The sequence below is a fragment of the Filicampus tigris genome, chromosome 3 (genome assembly GCF_054856515.1).
Source record: "Filicampus tigris isolate MCC_2025a chromosome 3, RoL_Ftig_1.0, whole genome shotgun sequence".
Lineage (NCBI taxonomy): Eukaryota > Metazoa > Chordata > Actinopteri > Syngnathiformes > Syngnathidae > Filicampus > Filicampus tigris.
The window spans coordinates 15,922,107-15,942,692 of NC_141219.1; the positions used below are offsets into that span (position 1 = coordinate 15,922,107).

Sequence of the window (20,586 nt, forward strand, 5' to 3'; positions counted from 1 at the left end):
AGAACAAATGAAGAGGGGTTTACTGCAAAGCCAATAGCATGTCCACTTACAAATGTTTCTTGTCCTCCAAATGCAATAAATCACTTTCGGGTCCATGTGGGCCTGCGCACACATTGGCCACATTATTAGGGACACCGACACAATCTCACGAAATCCAATACAAGAGCTTAAATGACACATTCTGGCTTTCTGTTTAATCTTTATTCCTTGACGTCCTCATGTAACTGAGTGAAAAAAAATTAACATCACCTCACAGAATGATGTGATATACTTCTAACACCTATACTACAGTAACAATTAATGTACTGAGTGACATCTCCACCAATAATGTGGTGCTTCACGTTTGTTATTCATCTTGTTTTGAGACATAATAGTTCTGTAAATTAAAACAAAAATGCCGACTGAGATGACAATGATGAATGGACCCTTTGTGTAGTTCTTAATAACCAAATATTTGATCAACTTTGTTGGTTTGACAAAGTCAAGTAACATTAACACTAATAGGATGGAACTCTCTCTCTGAATGAACTGAACTCCTCTTCCCATGCCAGTGTCACCCAGAGGAGTTGTGCCTAATATTCGGCGTGGACGTAGCTCTACATCATGTATTTCTTTAGGCTCAGATTCAGATTCAGACAGCTTTTTCTTCCCACTAGGGGCAATTCATTTGTAGCTGCAGTGTGCATTCGTACATGTGGCATTGTGGTGCAAATTGTAGGGACAGGTAAACAAGATGCAATAAGATAAGAGCAAATATGTATGAACAAGACAGTAAAAAAAAAAAAAGAAAAAGAAAAATAGTGATGAGAGAAATAAATCGTTAAAATAAATTACATTCTCAACAGCACACTAGTTGAGAGTCAGTCTACAGCCCCAAACAAGCAGTGCACTTATTTTGCCTCAGTGGTTTCAAGACAAGATGAATCAAGAATCCTTTCCACACAAACTGTGTTCTTACCTCTATCATCTTTACAAAGTTGCCCAACACTAGCAACGGACTGACATCATTTTAAGTGACTGGACTGCAATGTTGAAATTGGTTTTAACTCTAAAACCCAATGTAATTTATACGCATTGCCTATCTCTCCTGCTTGCCCTTAGATAAGTCAGTTCCTATAAATGCGCAATCTTCAAAGATGTTGAGCTTCCAGGAATTTTAGCCGCAGACTCTGATCAGAGAGACAAACAGTGTCCTGACTCACACTCAGTCAATAACAAAAGACCTTCACCAGACAGTCCACTTTGTTGCACTGACACATGCCCAGTCTTAGTCATACCGTGAAACATTAGCCCGCGCAACCACATGACAAAGTCATAAATAACACTTGTGGCATCTGAGTAAACTTCCGAGATCAGGCACACTTGCTGTGATGTCATTTCTTCTGATGATGACAACAAGTGACGACATACTGTACGTTACAGTCAATAAAATCCTCTACCAACGTTTTGGACATTATTACTTTCAGTATCGGAATAAATGGTAAGTCATGTATCGCAATGTCCTTATCATTTTTTCAGAGATTCAGGTGATCATGAGGACATCAACGGGGCCTCCTCGGCTTACGACAGACTTCCATTATTCTGGCAACAACAAACTGAAATTGTATGTATAAAGTCAGAAATACAGTAAATATTAGTATGAAAAACACTTCTCAGCCATATTGAACGATCCACTGTAAAACAGAACAGCAGTTTCTGAGCCAGCCATGATCTATTCTTAAAACGCTGCACAAACCAAGTAGTTCATTGCACGCCAATTGTAACCTTGGAACTGCCTGTCGGGACCCTCCTAAACTGAGAAGCTTGTGTGGTCTCCATCAGTTAAGATGAACTTAATTGAAAAATTAAAAAAGGTTTTATGATGGTGACTATTGGTGACCGTGGAACAGTTCACCACATTTCCTCAAACAGGGGCAGTCCACTGAAAAGACGTTAGGCGCATTATCCACCAATAGATATGGATCCTTCAAATAAATGTCTCACTTTTCCCATCAGGATAAAAAAAAAAAAAAAGGGCCTTTTCATGCCATACCTAATTTCAAAGACACTGTTATTCTTGAAAACGAAATAGTTACTGCTGGACCCATTTGAATTGTGTTGCATGATAAAACAGTAGCACCTCCTGAGACACGTAAGCAGTTTTTCAAATAAATTAAGTGCAGACATACAGCCATATGTAGTTTAGTATGTATTTGTTCATATGTGATGAGGTCATACATACTCTGGCTTCCTTCCACATTCCAAATAACTGCATATTAAGACTCTAAATTGTCAAAGAGTGTGAATGTGTGTGATAGCTTTTTATATTTATGTGCCCTGCGATTGGCTGGTGACCAGTCCAGGGTGTACTCCAACTCTGGTCCAATCATCTGGGATAGGCTGCAGCTCACCCATGACCCTAATGAGAATTAGTGCAAGAGAAAATGGATAGGTGGACATTATTTTCCTGCATTGATTAGCTGGGAGACATCAAGTGATTGTACTGTCTCATAGTGAGGCATGCAGAATCCATTTTGAACACCATCTTAAGTGTCCAAAAATGGTTCCCTTACCTAAAATAAAGCTGAAAGCCCACTAACCGAATCAATGCGCATGGTTTGTTTGCGAGCCTTTTGTTCTCCGGTAGCAATTTTTCAAAAATATAACTCAAGAAGGTGAACGTCCACATCACGAGCGGCATGACCCCTCTACGAAGTGACGGCTAATGTCAATTAAACAGAGTGGCTCAGTGCCTGTGACCCCGAGATGATCTCTGGTGTCGGCTGCAGGCCAAGGTCATGCCACAGTGTTAACAAGATTTGATCCTCTGAGGTTTCCCTATTGCGCTCTCCTCGCCTCTCTCAGCTTATCCTGTCCAACAATATTTCACTGTCAGGTGTTTTTTTTTTTAACCATACATTCTCTCCTCTTCCCCCTTCATGCTTCTCTTTGTCTCTCCATCTCCCTCGCCTGTGTCCAGGATGGCTTTAATCAACAAAATGCCCAGTGACATTCATTCTATCACCCATTCCATTTTACTGGCTCGCATGTTTTGATTTGTAGCCCCTTGTCTCTCCTCCATACTTGTAAATTGTCAATTCATTTATCATCCTGACCGCTTCACAATGTCTTGAATGTATTCAAATACTCATTTAAATATGCGTATGCCAAAATCCAATATATTTAACTATATATCACACGCTTGCCGCTACAGATTATTATGTAACCAGCAATATGTACATGGAATAAATTTGAATGATTAAATTACTGCTGATCCGTTTCAGAGGGAACCCATGACCAAAGCACATTATTAGTATTTAATTATTAGGTTAAAAGTATCATGCATGTTGCACTAAAATCTCTTCTCAATTAGAAAACTTTTTTTCAGGTATTCTTGCTAATCATTATCTATTGGGCACTTTGCTATAATTATCATGCAATATGCAGTATGCTACAATCAGGCAACGCCATCTGGTAGTTTTAGGTCAACAAGTGACTTCCTCCAAATTGTATAAAGAAGACATTCACCTGGTCATTATACTGTACGTCCGTTAGCCGCTATTTAGCTAACTCAGCTATCTTACATGAACAAATTGGCAAAAAAATGTCAGCACCTTACCTCCCTCAGTGCACGTAAATGGGGAATAAATACTCACAGACCAGAATAAAAGTACCAGTACGCAACACATTTATCCATCTATGTATCTGGTGTCTGTTTTCTTTTTCTTCTCCTAGTCTCCCTCCTCCATTTTCTTCTGTGCTACACACAGGTGAATGGGAAATAACAATTAATTAATCTATTTTGAGTCTATATTTCATATAAACTTTATTTTTACTGACCAGGAAAACATTTAGTCTTAAAATGTGCATGTATATCTTTTGAAAAAAACACGAAACAGATATCCACTTGCCAGTAATTAATTTTCTAGCAAGCCATGTTCAAGTCAGGTTTTAAAAAGCTTTTGTCTTTTGCCCCCCCCCCCCCCCCCCCAAAAAAAAAGGAGGAATAAACTCAAACATATTTCGAAATGAATTTGACTTCAAAATAAAATAAACCCAAAAGATATCCCACTGAAAATAATGTTGACCTCCACAAATCAAGGACAGTACCTGCAGTCACTGATCCGCCATTGCAGAAAGCCATTGATTTTCACCAGATATACCTCCATCTCTCGGTAAGTGATGCTTAGGTCATCACTCAAGCTTGGTATAATGATTACTCAGCTCAATAAAAAACATTTTTAATATGGAGGAGTGGAACACATTTACCAATAAAGCTGCAACCTGACAAACAAGCGAGCATATGCTGTATACATGTGGGATCATTCACACCACTGTGACTGCACACACTTTGCATATAAATACCAGCAGAGGGAGCATGAAAATATTGACACAGACTGAACAAATATTGTGTCCATACTGTACATGATGCCACATAGTAAGTGGGCATAAGTAAGTACAGTGGTGGTCTTATCAACAACATCACCATGAGAGGCTGTGCAGGTCTCACTCACATGATGCGATTATCTGCTCCACTGGTCTCGCTCTCCTGACTGGAACGCATTAGCAACCTGGATATTTCTGCCTGGCAGAGCTTCTACTCCGACCCTCTCTTGTCTGTGTGAATGTGTGTGTGCGGACGTGTTATTGTGAAAAGGACTGGATTTGTTTACTTCCGGCATCCATTGTGAGGTTATGGGGAGATTTAGAAGCGGTATAATGTGAGAATAAATATCAGGGTATTAGTACAAAGTGCAGAGAACGGTACCTAATGTATTGTCCATTGAATGTGCAGAGAAAGAACAGATTTTGAGGGATAGCTAACCTAAAGTGGCAGATAATTTTCCCTAAGGAAATAATGGAACATTTGTTTCCATTTAGTTTGTTCCAATAAAACATTTATTATGTACTGTACATTGCACTATTCTGATTTGTTTTCTTCTCACAACACCACTTGAGGCTTGTGCTTTATTTTGAATAAGTTGTGTAAGTGGCGCACACCCTATCTCTTCTCACGGTCATCTTGTTTTACTCCTTGTTGAGACATTTTCAGAAGAGTAGTAAAGAGGTAAAGAAAAGAGGTGCACTGAGGTATGCTGACATCTCGCAGGTCAGCAATTGCGCTCTGTTTTTTGAAAGGAGTGAGGCCAAATAGCCAGTAGCGTCTAGCCTGTGCCGATTTCTGAATGGTGTTGACATCACTGATGATGCCAATTTTGGAATTATTATTACACATGTGAAGATCCATGAAGTTGGTGGGGCCCCAATGAAAAGAAGGCCTACTTGTACACAGTCCTCAATGGTGGTGAGTCCAGCGTTCACCTGAGCCAGTTCGCTGTTGAATGAGCGCTGTGTAAGCCTCTCCCGCCAATTATGCGCCACTCAAGCTTCTGGATGGCCTCCGCTTCACCGCTGCTCTGCAGCTCCCCATGCCAATATGGCCGTCGGCCTTGTCGTTCCTCCCTGTGCTGCTTTCACTCTTGAATTGATGGAGCCGCCTCTCTGACGATGTTTGAGCCACAAGTCTGTCAAGCAACTGCCAAGCAGCTCGTTGCCTAAGGTGAAAAGTCTACACACTCGTCTTTTTGTCAGGCAGCCCCATTCAAAATTTCCAGGAGAATTTCCTAATTATTATTATTATGATTACCATTATTATTACAAATGCCAGTAGCGGTCAAGGGCATCACACCCAAACAGGCAAACAACAGCATCAATAGTTAATTGTGGTACATGCAATGAGCCGCTAAAAATGGAGGGTGGGCTGCAAATGGGCCCTGGTCCATAATTTGGGCATGCTAACTTAAAGCATTGAACAGCACATACCCGCCAAACAATATAATGCTTTCTTCCAGTGCTTCCATTATGTCTTCCTGTGATACAGTACATACTACACCAGCCAGTCCTCTGGAACCTAGCATATGTTTGCTAGCAGATGGTATGAATTATTTCCCAGAGTTTTATCCAAGCTTTTTTGACATCTTTTTTTTTAGGTGAAATATTTATGCCATTGCAGGCTAGACACTCACCACACTGTTTGTGAGTGCGCGTGTGTGTGTGTGTGTGCGTGCATGAGGATATGACACTAGACCACAAACTCAAAGGAGCGGGTCTCTCTTCTAGATGGGCTCTGACTGCTCCCTCACGGGGCTATCAGCACTGTCGTGTCAGTTATGGTTATGTTACCTGTCACAATGCTTTGGATCAGGCCCTCCATGCACACCGAGGGTAAGAGATAGGCCGTCTCATCATGCAGCAGCCCGCCAATCCTCGTATCTTCACTGCTGCTGGGGAAACATTAGAAGTACATCACGGTGGATTTGGAGTGTTAAAGTGGCTCAGTCAGTAGGGGCTACGGCATTGCTTTCAGGAGATTGCAGGTTTGAGGCCAGTTAAGGACTATGGACCCAATATATGGACTATGCTATGAACCCCAAAAAATCAGAAGACCCAACAAAAAGTTTTGCTTCTGGCCACAGTGCACTTTAACTCTTTTTACAGGCATTCTCCTTCCTGGTATCGTATCACGTTTTAGCATTGTTAAATTTCATTAGCATGGAGTGTTTTACTGAGATCATATTTGATAAATTGCACAGAAGCAGTAGCTAAAGAATTTTTCTAAATAAATGTAAACATTGTTAACACATAGTCACATTACTATGTAGTTATTGAAAGTTCCAAAGATGTTTTGGAGCCTGAGCTGTGCTGGTTTGGTTTTGAAACATTTATCCTTGTGTTGACAGAAGAGACTGGAGTTGATCTGGTGACGAACCCTAATTTTCGACCCCCCTCGGAAAAAAATATTTCTCTGGTCTGGTGTCTGCCAACAGGCTACGACAGGTCCTAATGAGCAGAGACTGGCGTCCTTTAGCATGTCACCTTTGAGGGCATTTAGTGCATGGGATTAATGGCGACACCCAACCGACGAAATATTTCAAAATCAATTCTTGGACCTTTTTCTTCCAATTCTTGCATAGGGCAGTAGTTCATGAAAGTTTGATGGAGATTGATTCAAAATTGTGATCAACCACAGAGCATGTACATGTTTTTTAAATTTACCTCAAGTATTTTGCATTATAAATCAAAATGTATTCATCTGTAGGGGGTCTTGATTCGTATCATTTCTTAATCTGTTTGGAGTATACATTCCTTCCACTTATTTTGCAGCCCCTTTAAGTGTATTGTGCTTGGGTGGTACTTACGAGGGAGAAGGTATTTGAATGAAGGCTGGTGGGCTTGGACACCAGATTGGGTGTCCAGGCCCACACTGATCGCAAAGCGGCGCAGCAGACCCCTTAGATTAGCATCAATCCCCGAAGGCTATTAAAAAGCAATTTGTCTCAATGCAAATGGCAGCCAGTCATACACAGTCCAAGTGTTGTCTGTTTTATTTTAACCCCCAAGATTCTTCTGCTGAAAACCAACAGTAGGCACAAACCGTCAGTCAGTCTGTCTGTAAATCTTACCAACCTGACTACCGCAAGTACCTACCCGTCTGTCTGCGTTTGCATCCCTCCATAGCAGTTTTCCTGTCTGTCCACATGTTCTACCTATCTCCTTGCGTGTCTGCCAAGTCTACAGTAGTTAAGTCTTTCTATTCATGCAATTGGTAAAATCTACCTTTCTTCCTAACTGTCTGTACATCCTAAATACCTACTTACCTACCTGTCTGTCAGTCATACTAGCCCCTTTGTCTTTTTGTCCATCTGTTCATTGGATCAAGCTACCTCCCTGTCCATGGGAGGTCCATTCTTACATACCTACCCACTCATCTTGTCTCTCTGTCCATTTGACTACCTGTCTGTCTTTACACCTGTCCCACCTACCTACTTACCTGTCTTCCCATCATCTTCGAGTCTTACCAATCTACCTTTATGGCGTTCTGTCTCTTTCTGTCAGATCGAGCTACATTCCTGTTTGCATGCTTTTTCCTCTAACCCAGGGGTCCCCAACCATCGGGTACTGGGCCACTTTGGACCGCACAGATGAAAGAAAAAAAACAAACAAACAGTATTCTGGTTTAATTACTATCCGAGGATGAAAAATATTTTATTTTGGAAAGTGACCGGATTCTCTCCATCACATACATCCATGACTGCCACTTAAAGCATATGTCAAGTTGTCTCTAATATTAAATGCACAAGCTAGTAAATGAGTAAAATAAAGACACGTATTTCAAAAGTTTCTTTGCAATGGGGAAAAGGCCCAGTGGGAATTCAATACAAGACCCTATGCCCAAGAAGAAAAAGAAGGGTAAATTTCACAGACAATACCAGAAGACCTACTTGAAATATGATTTTACGCCGACAAATGATTGGCAGGCAGGAAGGAAGCCCGCTCTGCACAGCAATATGTGCAGTCAATGCAGAGTCAACAAATGTAAGTGCCTTGAGAGCGTCATATTTGGTGGCTAACCGCTTTGCTAAGGTTAGAAGTCATTCAAAATTGATGAGAAAAAAAATTGTGGATTTGCGACCAATCTAGTGTCTGCCTGTATTTATCTGACCTACCTCTCTCCGCAGTGTGATGATCATACCCAACAATAAACCTGCCTGTCAGTCGTACCTGCCTGTGTAACCACGGGAACATGCACCAACCTTCTGGTCTATACTCCATCCTCACCTACTTATCAATCTATGTTTTCATCAGACCAACCTATCTAGCCTGCAATCTGCCTCACGACTTACCTACCTACAGTACATGCTGTACCTATCCGAGATTCCTCCCAACCTGCTCTTCTGGCGGTAGTTCCTACCTGCCTACCTACAGTACCTATCTGTGGTTTCTACCTCCCTTCCTGTCTGGGGTTCCTACACATCTCCCCGTCTGGCAGTCCTACATACCCGAATGGTCTGTTTGCATATCTGACCCATCTACCTACCGAATGTTGTGACCAACCTTCTTAAGCACGTCTTTCTATCTGCAGTCCGTCCCTCCTACCTATTTACTCTATCTATCCATCTATCTTCTGGGGCTCAATTCGTTGTGACGGTGACCAATGATAGGCGAGGAGGAGTGTGAGACGGATGGACAGAGCAGAGGGAGAGTATGACGGATCACAGCAGTTAGAGGGGAAGAAAAGGAGATAAGGAGAAAGACAAAGGGATGGTGAGAGTATCAGAGAACCGGCAGGTTGGAGCGTGCTGGATGGGCCCCAGCGGAGTCATCGATCGAGGCTGGTCTTACATCAGAGACAGGAAACTTGAGCCGCATGCTTCATCACCTTCCCTACGGAGTCCTCTCTCTCCTTTTCTTCATCCCTCCTGGCGACCGTCTTCTTTTCTTCAGTCGTACCCTCGCCATGCTTCTCTGCTGCTGTCCAGAACCTGTCAGCTGCTGCTACAAGCTGCTGTCAATTCATCATCTGTGGCTACTCGGGCTGAAGACCGGCTGCACCCCTGTGCTAAGTGCACACTGCCATCCATTCACAACCGCTCATTCTTTATGCTGCCTGTGCATGTGTGTGCGGCTGTGGCTTTCTTTGTGCAAACATCAATGTGTCTATTATGCATAAGCTGCCTTCATACAGAGGGCGAAGGGGGTAGCATGGAGGTAAGCGCCGTGCGACTTGGGGTTAACAAGGTTAGTTTATCGAATTTGTTTAGGCGTCACAGTCTCCTGTGAGAGACAGCGCACCCCATGACTCCTCCTACTCTCCCACTAGCTCAACCCTCATCTTTCACCCAACTCAGTCTAAAATATCTCTGTGTTAAGAAACACTCCAATGGAGCAGCTTGGGTGTTTGCTTATAAACGCTTTGCTGTAAGACTCCATTTACCATACATTTTAAAAGATGCTATCGTTTACGGGTTAAAATTGGCCACAGCAAACGGTGGGGTGCTAAAGCAGTGCTTTGCAGTGTCTTAAATTTCACCAGTGGGTAATTGTTTAAAAACAAATTATAGAGTTATACTTTAGAAAGAACGAGCAACTTGAGCAAGTTACACAATCATAATGTGTTTAGCAAAGGCTCCTAGTTTTAAGTTAGTTTGAGATAATACATTTGCTTCTGAAATGAGGCAAAGCAAACTTATTATGTGATGTGTCAATGGTTTTACTTAGAATATTTTGACTTTAAACAGATTTTACATCACCACATGCATATTAAATATCTCTATGGCACAGCATGCATGTGCCCTGCTGCAGAAGGTACATAAGGTAAACCTAAGCTAATACATTACTGTAAACAACAACCTAACAGGCTAGTTAACATTACCCGTTCCCAGTTGGGTCATAACTTGGATACCATAATGTTTAACATGTCTAAATCAAAGATTTAGATCTTAAGCGAGAAACAAGTATGCAAATTTTTAGCTAGCATTAACAGGACTCATAGAAGCAATTACCTTCACAGCCTCCCATTCAGCTTGCTCCTATTCACTGAAACGCTCATGACCCGCTCTGCATTTTGGCGTGAGACTGCACACTTGCCATCCAATGTTCCATGTTGAATCATAAATACTGTTAGGTATTGCTGTTGTAAAACATAATATGTATATGGCTGGTGGGGTCTCCAACTATCAAGCGATCGCTAGCTTAAAAGGAGGAAACTGATGTATTGTGTGTTTTTCAGGCTGATCACTTGAATCACTGGTGCTATGCTATATAAAAGGCAGATGCTTGTGATTGAATATTTCTATTATCAATACAATACAATACAATTTTATTTGCAAATATGGTATGCTGTACCTCCCAAAAAAAGGGTGACACCACGTCCAGTACGATGCGACCAACTAAAAAAGTTGGTAGCACCAGTGCTTACCAGTGAAGAAGTTAAGGGTAAAATAAAGTAAGATGAGTTTGAAGTGATTCTGAAATATTTTTGTATCACAGTTTGGCGTATAGTTATGGTTTAAACCATTAATATACGCAATTATGAAAAAAAAATTAGGGTGGGGCATCAATTTCTTGCTGTTTTCTATTATTTGTAGCGGAGCGGCGATCCCTGCTGGGGGAAATTAGTACTTGGGATCAATTAACCAGTCGTTCATCGGCACCAGCAACATAGTTCCTTATGTCTATCCAATTTGGTCACCTATGGGCTGAAAGTCATTTCTACTTGAAAATACCTTGGGAAACCCCCATTGAGAGCCATTCTTGTCTACCATGGCGACTCTCAGACCACACACAGACACGCTCTCGGCTTTCAGGAGGAGACGTGAGCCAAATGAAGAACCCAAACAGGACAAACATGCCCCCCTCCACCACCACACACACACACACACAATTTATTGATTAGCACTGTTGATATCATACTCTCACATGAACGCTCTTTCTGACTCGCAAATCGCCGCCATCAGGTCTTCAAATCTAAACGTTTTACAGTCTTAACTGAAACAAATCCTCTACAATTCCCTGCTTTCTTCTTCGTGTCCTTCACATCCTGCATGTCCGTTATCCAGATCAATGCTGGATGGAATTCCCTAAACGGAATGGGTGGAAGCAAGAACGACATACTTTTTTTTCTATGAATAATACATAAAGTATGAACTGCAGAATGACATCAACGTGTCAGTGCGAGTTGATCAAACCAAGGATTTGTTGGTTTCAACTGGAAAATGCATTTATTATTTTTGTTTTAAGGGCGAGTCACTTAAAACAAGTTAAAATACTACTTTATAGTGACACTCAAGCTCAGCAAAATAAAGCGATAAAAGTTCTATAAAAATCTAATTTAGAATTATTAATATTACTCCGACACAAATTTAAAACAATTTGAGGCGGTCTGTACTTTCCTCACGTATCCATAACAGGCCATTAGGACCGTACCATGTCTGACATACAAACAGCAGAAAGAAAAAAAAATAGTCTTGACAAAATACGTTGTTTTTTACACCGATGCTATTTCTGAGCAAAGGGGCTACTACCGGGTTTAAGATTATGTAAGATGATTTTTGATCGAGGCGTGGGGCGGAACCTGTTCCATGCTGATGCAAATGCCGAAACCTTACAAATGAATCCTTTGTACGTTTGTGGTTAGCAAGCCATTTCTTGTTTACAGAGTATGATATACCAGATGACAGGGTCGTGCCACTTCGATTCAATTTTTGAACCAGTTGCAAAAACTGAAGAAAGAAGAAAGAAGAAGAAGAAAAAAATATTCCACCGACAATAGACAAAAGAAACATTGTCCTTTCAATTGTTAACTAGCACGCTTCGTTGTTTATGGACGATAAGGTAAGATGACAGAATTGTTTCTGATTCTGAGGCTGAGAAAACAGTTCCATGTTATTGCAAACAGCAAAACAAGAAAATCAATTGCTCTAATTCACAGTAGCGATGCAGAGGACTGAACATGGAGGTTGACAGGAGAAACCTTGATAAAAGTTACACAAGAAATGTAGCTGTTTTGTGGGCTATTTTGCAAGAGCGTGAACCCTACCTTTTTTTTTTTTTTTTTTTACATGCAGAAGCAAGTGGTGCATCTGGCCCTTGAAATAAATTGTAACATTTCAAGAAGTAAGTAAGGTTAAAACAGAAACTGCAGACAATGACAAAAGTTGAGAAGCTTTACTTAACTGGTAGCTTTCCATGACATGAATAATGTAAAGACGAGAAGAGTGGAGCGACATCATAGGCATGACTGAGGTGCCATTGCAGCTTTTGTTGGTGCCACAAATGTCACAAAGGTCTAAGTACTCAACTACAATTTAGTGCTTGTTAGTGCTTGAGTTTTCTTTACCTGTGCCATATGCGTGGAAATAAATGGAATTGTGTAATTTGTATTCGTATACTGGGTGAATAGTGACTTCTGTCATCTAGTAAAACAGCATTTGATTGTTATAGCAACAGCTAACCCTAACCCTAAGTGGTTGGCATAGATCAATCAACAAAACATTTTCTAACAGAAAATAAACCATTTTTTGTCCAAATAATTGACATTCGACAATTTCCCGCAGTACACCTGATGATCTCTCATGGCACATTGTTTGGGAATCAGTGCTCTAAAGCTGCCACGATAGCGTAAAGTCCTAGTCCACATGCTGGCTGGCTGTTTCGACTTTTTGCTCCCCTTCTAACTCTTCTGTGTTTCTCCGGCCGATGTGCATGCACTCACGGATAAAAAACAAGTACTGCACATAGCAATTGCGCCATTTTACCACTTGTGAGAATTCAGCTTTTATATTGTGGAGTTAGGGAGGCAGATGCCCAGTCTAAGGCAATAACGCCACAACTCAGTACCATAGCTATATTTCTTAATAAGTCTTTTCACATGTTTTCAGCAAATTATCTTCCAACAGGTATAATGTATGTAGAAACAAATCTTTGAATTTACTTAACAGGGTCTTTCTAAATGAATATGAGTGAATACAACAGAACATAACCAGATTGACTGGTAAAAGCTTCAGATATAGTTGCGCCCCCTTTCTTCATCTCAGCATCTTCATAGAAGATCTTGCTTGGCCCCCCACACACCACCGGAGAGTGAGTAAATGGTCATCATGGTCAATATCTATTTCCTGTGGTGTCAGGTTTCAGAATAATGTCCATATTGAACCAATGTTTCACCAGACTCCCATCACACTTTTTCCCCCAACCCGGCCGTCCACTGTTTCCAAAGGAGAGAAAATCTCTACAAATGCGATTAAACAAACGATTTTTGGCCAAGCCATCGATCATCCATCTTACTCTGGCGGCCTAACTGGGAGATCCTAACAGCGCAGGCGGGGCATATGAGAAGGGAATGTGCCTTTAATCTGGTTTGTGATTCCTGTTTATCCTGCACAGATCAGCAGTGTTAACTTAATTGGTGGAAACTCTCGATCTCTGCGCTGCTCTCAGCTCAAGAATATGCACCCCGACACCGGAGTCACTGATGTGTGTGCTAATTTTGTGCGTTTAACAAAAAGGGCGGGCTGTCAAGAACTGCAAGTCCAGGAGGCTTTGTGATTGGTATTTCCAAAAGTGGAGAAAATTCCCAACCATTGAAAATGTTTGTGTTGGAAGTGACATTCCATTTCCAAAGAATTCAATTCCATCAAGCTGAAAAGGTCAAATCATTCACAGGTAGGGTTAGGCACCGGGAACCGGGAACCGAGTGGAACCGGGACAACCACTTCGGTTCTCCCAGAATCATTCATGTTTTAAAATGTCGGTTCCTAATCCGTCCCGTGGAGGAAGCCGCCCAAAACAAACAAAGTACCAATAGTGTGCGCACGGCGCGGGATAATCGACAGACATGCATGAAGTACAACCAATAGGAAATGTGTGTGCGCCGCGCCGGCTCGTAGCTAGTGCAGACTGATGTGTTATGCGAATATAAAATAGAGTTCTGCTACGACGAGGTCCAATACTGTAGGCTTTATTTCACGTAGGCATTCGCAAAACTAACTGTTTCGCAGCGCGTGCCCATTCAACATGTTAGGGTCAATGGAACATACCAAATGCAAAGGGGTGTCCGGGCCAAACTATTATAGTGTATCCAAACAGATCCCATCACACCAACAACATACACAAAGCATCGAAGACGACAGGATAGTCCTCGCGGGTTGTGATAATTATGGACGTGCGACACAGGTCAAAAGTGTGGCTGCAATTCATAAAAAAAGACCAAGCTGCTCAGTACAACACGTAAAAAAATAATCTTGTGCAAAGGAGGTTGCACGTCTAATATGATTATACCCCTCCGTTTACGTAGGGTAGAATTGTTAGAGTGTTCGGTCTTTGCGTCGACCTACCGGTGTTCTGAAATTCCTTCCTCTCCGTCGAGACGTCTTACTGTCCTACCGCTTGCGCACGCATGCTCACGATGACAATAGTGAGGTGGGGTCTTCAGCTCTGAGTCCCACCCTGAGCCAAGTGATACGGACCGCAACGCAGAATTGAGAATCGTTCTGAACCGGAATTGAATCGAGCAACCGGAATTGCCCAAATTCAAACGATGCCCGACCCTATTCACTGGCATTGTAGTTAGCACCATTGCAAGTGTATGAGCAAGTTCCTGCTTGCTACCCTCAGGGATTCTCGGCATTACTACACAGCAGCTCATGTAAAATACATTTTACATCTGTAAACTGAGTTATTGCTCTTATGGGAAGCAAAAAGGCCAGATGTGATGCCAAGCGCTTGTGAGCGCAATCAATGTTTGGTTTGTGCTAAGAGCACCGATTGGGGGGAGGGGCCAACTACTTAAAAGCTTGCACTTTTATGACTTAATCAATCTATTGGTGTACTGCTCATTCTGTTTAAGCCAATAAATGGCAGAATTACTTTAAAATACTACTTAGCCCTTTGAGCAGCCTTGTTTATGAAGCAGTTAACAGTATGCGTGCACGCACATATGAGGGAGGGACACAGACCCGTCACCATGGGCAGTCCATAGGGGGTCGTACCTGCCCACCAAGATGCTGGTGCCCTCAACCCCTCCATTTAACACACATTTTTCTCAAAATAAACGTTGTTATTGTCGTTATTCTTTTTTTATCATCGTAGCTATTTTTGTGTTGCAGAGCTGCTAATGACCAAGACATTAAAAATATAAAGAAACAGCGATGGTGATTTTTGTTTGATTGATCGCCAGTCTTATCTAGAGCAGCCAATCACGGCCTTACTGAAAATAGTGTTAGGTATGTTGTGACTGCTGTCCCAAGCGCTATATGGCATTAGATTTATGCCACAATTACAACAGTCTAATGTCAAATACTGCATACAAAAATGTGTTTCGCGTATACGTAATGTGAAATACCGTGTACAAAAGCATGTTTTGTGCGTTCAAAAACGTGTTTCGCTTGTACAAAACCGTTCACACGCATGCACAAAATGTTTTTTACAGGAGTTGGACAGTAGGGTTTAATTTTGATTCAGAGTCACTTCAGAGTATTGTTGCCAAAGGTACAATCCTGGTGTATTCAAATGCTTCCTAGTCCTTGCATATAGAAATAAAGCAGAAATTACAGTAAATCAATGTTTGTTTTCTTCGAATTCATCTTCTTCTGTCAAAGAACTTTTAGTGCATTACTGCCACCTTGTGAAACAGAGTGCAGGCCTGAAAAATACCGTTTCACAACCTCCTAACCCTAGTCTTTCCAAAAGTAAAAATAGAAATGTAAAACTCCGTAAAACTATGCCTGTATTCAAACCTACTGGTACTTTATTACTCCTTAGATAAACGGTGTGGTAATGGATGGTCAGCCAGAATAAGTCATGATTCTCTCTTTGGTCCATTCAGCCATCTTCTGTACATACGTATATAGTAAATGCAGTCTGGGTCGCGTTTCCGTCTCCTTTCAGCAAAACGGGCGTCCGTCAATAATGGACTGTGAGGTCCGTTCGGACTTGACCTGGTTCGCTATGATTACACAGCCGGACGAAAATCCACCTTCGTCTATGCTCAGTCTGTCTTTTTTTTTTTTTTTAAAGTTTCCCATCTATCGTCTAACGTCAGCAATATGCACATCTTCAATGTACGTTTTTATGTTGCTGATTCAAAAATTTCCTCATCTGGAACATGCACACACAAACACACGCAACGCATTTACCTTCAGTGGGTTTTATTTTCACCTTTACACTCATCCTCTTTCTCGTATCTTGCGACATAGGGAGTGTCAGGTGAGGCCTGGTTATTTCAGGCATAATTGAGAGATTGATGCCCCTCCAGAAACCTGGCACCTTGACAGGCCTCTCAGCCTTCCGCGCACACTTCCTCCCTTACGGGCGCGAGCCAGACATGTTGACGGCTCGTTGAAACAGAGAGAGCCTCTCGACATTTTGAGGAAGATGAGGATGACAACGGAGGTCGTAAGGAGGCGAAAGGTTACTTGGTCCCTTCCTGAAGCTACCAAAACAAAGAGTGCATCCTTGATCGGCTTGGAAGAATGGGGGGCATCAGTATGAAGTAATGGGCCTATTTGTGGGGAATGTCTTGAGGAGAATGGCGGCGGCCGTAACTTGAACCTCACTTGTAGACACTTCTTACAACATCAGCAACATGCACAAAGTCCAGTGGAGCATGAACGGGTCGGTGCCCTCTAACTTTAAAGTCATTTTCCCACGCCGAGGTCAGAGGCAAAGGATGAGTCAACGACACTCTTTCCACAGACAAAAACAAAAAAACAGGGAATATCATAATTTCAATCACTCTGGAGGTCGAGGAGTTGTGCACTCAACCCACTGACTGTATATGTGACAACATACATTTGTTGCTTGTGTCAAATTGAACCACTATGCATTAATAGCTGAACCAGAACCTAATCTTTGTTTGTTTCTGTTAACATTTATGGGTCAGTGTGAACTCCTGCTCATTTAGTACTTTAAAGAAAAATACAAATAATAATACCGGTAATAATTTCAAAACATAAAGAGGAAAATACGTTTTATCCTTTTTTTTTTTCTTTTTTTCTCTCTATTTTCTTTACGACTACTTTCAAATGGATCACTTTACGTAACAGGAGGGTTAACTGTACTAAGACAGCTTGAAGTGTATGTTTTCAATTGCCCCCCGATACAGTAGAGTGGGCCCTTGAAACTTGAGCAGTTGAAGAATGGTCACTGAAGGATAGACCAAAAAGTGTGTTTTTTATTTTCTAAGTCCAACAGTAGGTTGATGAGACTAACTAATTATTTTTATAACAACCAGGATTTAATTTCCTGAGTCAGCATGTATTCTTCCGCCATGCTGCGGCTTCATTGTGCTTCTGTTTAAAATTCGCTACTGCACTGTCTTCTGGTTTCTCATTATGATGCAGTCATTGTGGAAGACCTCCGATGTGAACGTGTCCACGACCCTTGTCACAGCATCTTTCATCTCCTCAATAAGCTCAAAACGACTGCCTCTGAGGTTTTACTTTAGCTTGGTGCACAAACAAAAGTCAGAGAGAGCAAGGTCTGGACTGTATGGAGGGCGAGGAACTGTCTTGATATTCATCTCAGTCAAATAGTTGGAAACACGGATGGAGTTCTGGTCTGGTGCATTGTCCTGGTGGAAATGCCACAGACACAATTTGAAGAACGATTTTGCCTTGGAACAAACTTTCTTGCACATTTTTTGCCAGCCAGCCAGCCATTATCTATACCGCTTATCCTCACAAGGGTCGCGGGCGTGCTGGAGCCTATCCCAGCTGTCTTTGGGCAGTAGGCGGGGGACACCCTGAATTGGTTGCCAGCCAATCGCAGGGCACACGGAGACAAACAGACAACTGCACTCACAATCACACCTAGGGGCAATTTAGAGTATCCAATCAACTTACCATGTATGTTTTTGGAATGTGGGAGGAAACCGGAGTTCCCGGAGAAAACCCACGCAGGCACGGGGAGAACATTCATACTCCACACAGGGAGGCCGGAGCCGCGGTCGAACCCACGACCTCCGAACTGTGAGGTGGACGTGCTAACCAGTCGACCACCATGCCGCTGCAAATTTTTTGCAGTTAACTCAATTAACACTCGAAAGACCTTATCCATAAAAGTACACATTTTCCCCACCAGCTCCGGTGTTCTTACTTCCTCCCATATTTATACTAAATTCGATGGAGTGTAGCTTCATTGTACTCAGATGGGCAGCTCATTTGGGACATGGTGTATTATTCACCAGCCATATCAATAAGTGTATTGTATAACCATGAGAAATTGGTATCATTTTTGTTGGACTGGTGTGTTTTAATGTGTCTTAAAAGTTGAATTTCAGTCGCACTAATGATACTGAATGGCTTCACCTATTCCTGTTTCGCTAAAGTGTCAATGTTCTGCTATTAGATGACAACAAGGCACCAAGCGACAACTCTTCTCCCACAGCCACAACATCCAAGTCCACAGCGAGATACCCATCGGTGACTAGATGGGCAGCTGAAATTACCAATTAGTTTGCCAATTGGCTGCAGCCAATTCGATTGGTTTGTAATTAATTCTAGTTACTGGCCCGTGGAGCAGGACGGATGGCGCCATGTCTTTGTCCTACTGACACACTATCCTGCCGATCTGGGCCTCGAGGGGGAGGCAGTGCACATCAATCCATGGCCCCGCAGTTACTGAGCTCTGTGCGCGCACACACGCACACACACCACAGTAACAGTCTGCTCCCCTTCACACAGACACAGTCCGACACACAATATCTTTCACGCACTCCGACACAAAAATCCTCACAGACGGACCTCTTGCAGGAGAGCTGATTTACTGTAGACAAAACCTCCACAGTCTGAGATGGTGCTGACCACAAAGATGAATCCTGGTTGTGTTTGTGTGTGTGTGCAATTCCAGGTATGTGATGGAACCTTAATATAGGACTGTACTTCTAATTGAAACAAGGTGAAAGCTCTAAGGTTGAACACCAAATTTCAGAAAGCTGGCTAGCATTCGATTTGATATGATTTCGAAAACATTTTTTCATCTGTCTTACTAGAAATGGGACAAAAATATCGACATCATAAAGCCTTTATTAACCGTGCAACCAAGTATCCATTTTCCATAGTACTTATCCTCATTAACTGAAGCCTATTCCAGCTGACTGCACAAATTTTGCAATTTAAATGTATTGAAAATACAACTGAAATACAGTATATCGGTGTTGGGTTTTGTTTTAATTCAGGGAAGTGTAAAATGCAGTGTTCGTACATTTCTGACAGACAATCAACAGCTGAAAGCAAGCACCTGGCCTCTTTTTTGAAATATTGTTTACACTCTGCCAAACTGTTGCTTGTTGTGAAGTTGGTTGCCATCAACTAGCGCTTGCAACTCAAATTTTTGCATTCAACTCAAGACAATAAAAATCGTCAGACCGACAGATTGTCTCAGAAAATCTCGGTACATGAAGTTCAAATTTGGTAGCAATTGGACAAAATTTCCAAAAACAAGGTCACTTTTGAAGGCAGACATGCGGTGTCCTTTCAGTCATGGCTTCTTGAGACTTTTTTGTTGGATCTATTGGTGACCCTAAAAACTGTCCTACGTGAAAATGGCTTTGAGGGATGAATTCCTATTCTACTTCTCACAGTGCTCCTCTCACCAATCATCTTCCAACTGCGCAAGTTAAATCGAGCTTTTAGGGCAAGTCACGGTAATTTTGATGTTTTGGAATTTTGCCCTGCCAGAGCAATTGGTGGATATTTAAAAATAAAACTTGGCAGCCAATCAGAGAAGAGGGTACCCCGAATAGAAGTCTATACAAAAGGGTCGACGTGAACATCGAAAAATAAATAGTTATGCGATTTTACTCAATTTGAAGTTGTTTTTGGACCAGATTTTCTAAAGGTGATATCACATAAAACTTTCTTCAAACTGCATTTTTTTTTTCCAAACCAAAAAAAAAAATTACATTTTTCCAGACCCCGTCATCATTTCAAAATGTTTGGCACATTGTATCCAGGTTGAAGCGGCCAATTGCAATCAAACTCAACATTTTGACAGACTGTCATTTTGGGAAATGCTAATTAAAACCAAAACCACCGGTGACCAGGATGACCTTATGACACTTATGGAGCATGTTTGCAAAAGCATATTCTAGATCTGTTCATATGACAGCATCAAAACAAAACATACTGTCAAGAAAGAGTAAGACCTCTTAAAACAAAGATGGTCTTTCACCATACTGGATTTGTACATTTCAGTATACTGTATGCAAGTGTGTATGTCTTTGCTACTGTGTGTCTGAGTGCTACCTCCCACACTGAAGGTCACGGC

The 20,586-nt window shown here is 41.8% G+C and overlaps 1 protein-coding gene across 1 annotated transcript in view; it reads right to left on the bottom strand.

Moving 5' to 3' along the window:
- LOC147150049 (uncharacterized) overlaps nucleotides 1–20,586 on the bottom strand; it is a 47,287-nt gene that overhangs the window by 14,826 nt on the left and 11,875 nt on the right. Inside the window, exon 3 of the mRNA XM_086025543.1 lies at nucleotides 6,163–6,260. Coding sequence (XP_085881669.1) covers nucleotides 6,163–6,193 — 31 coding nt within the window. The 5' untranslated portion in view covers nucleotides 6,194–6,260. The remainder of the gene's footprint in view (nucleotides 1–6,162; nucleotides 6,261–20,586) is intronic.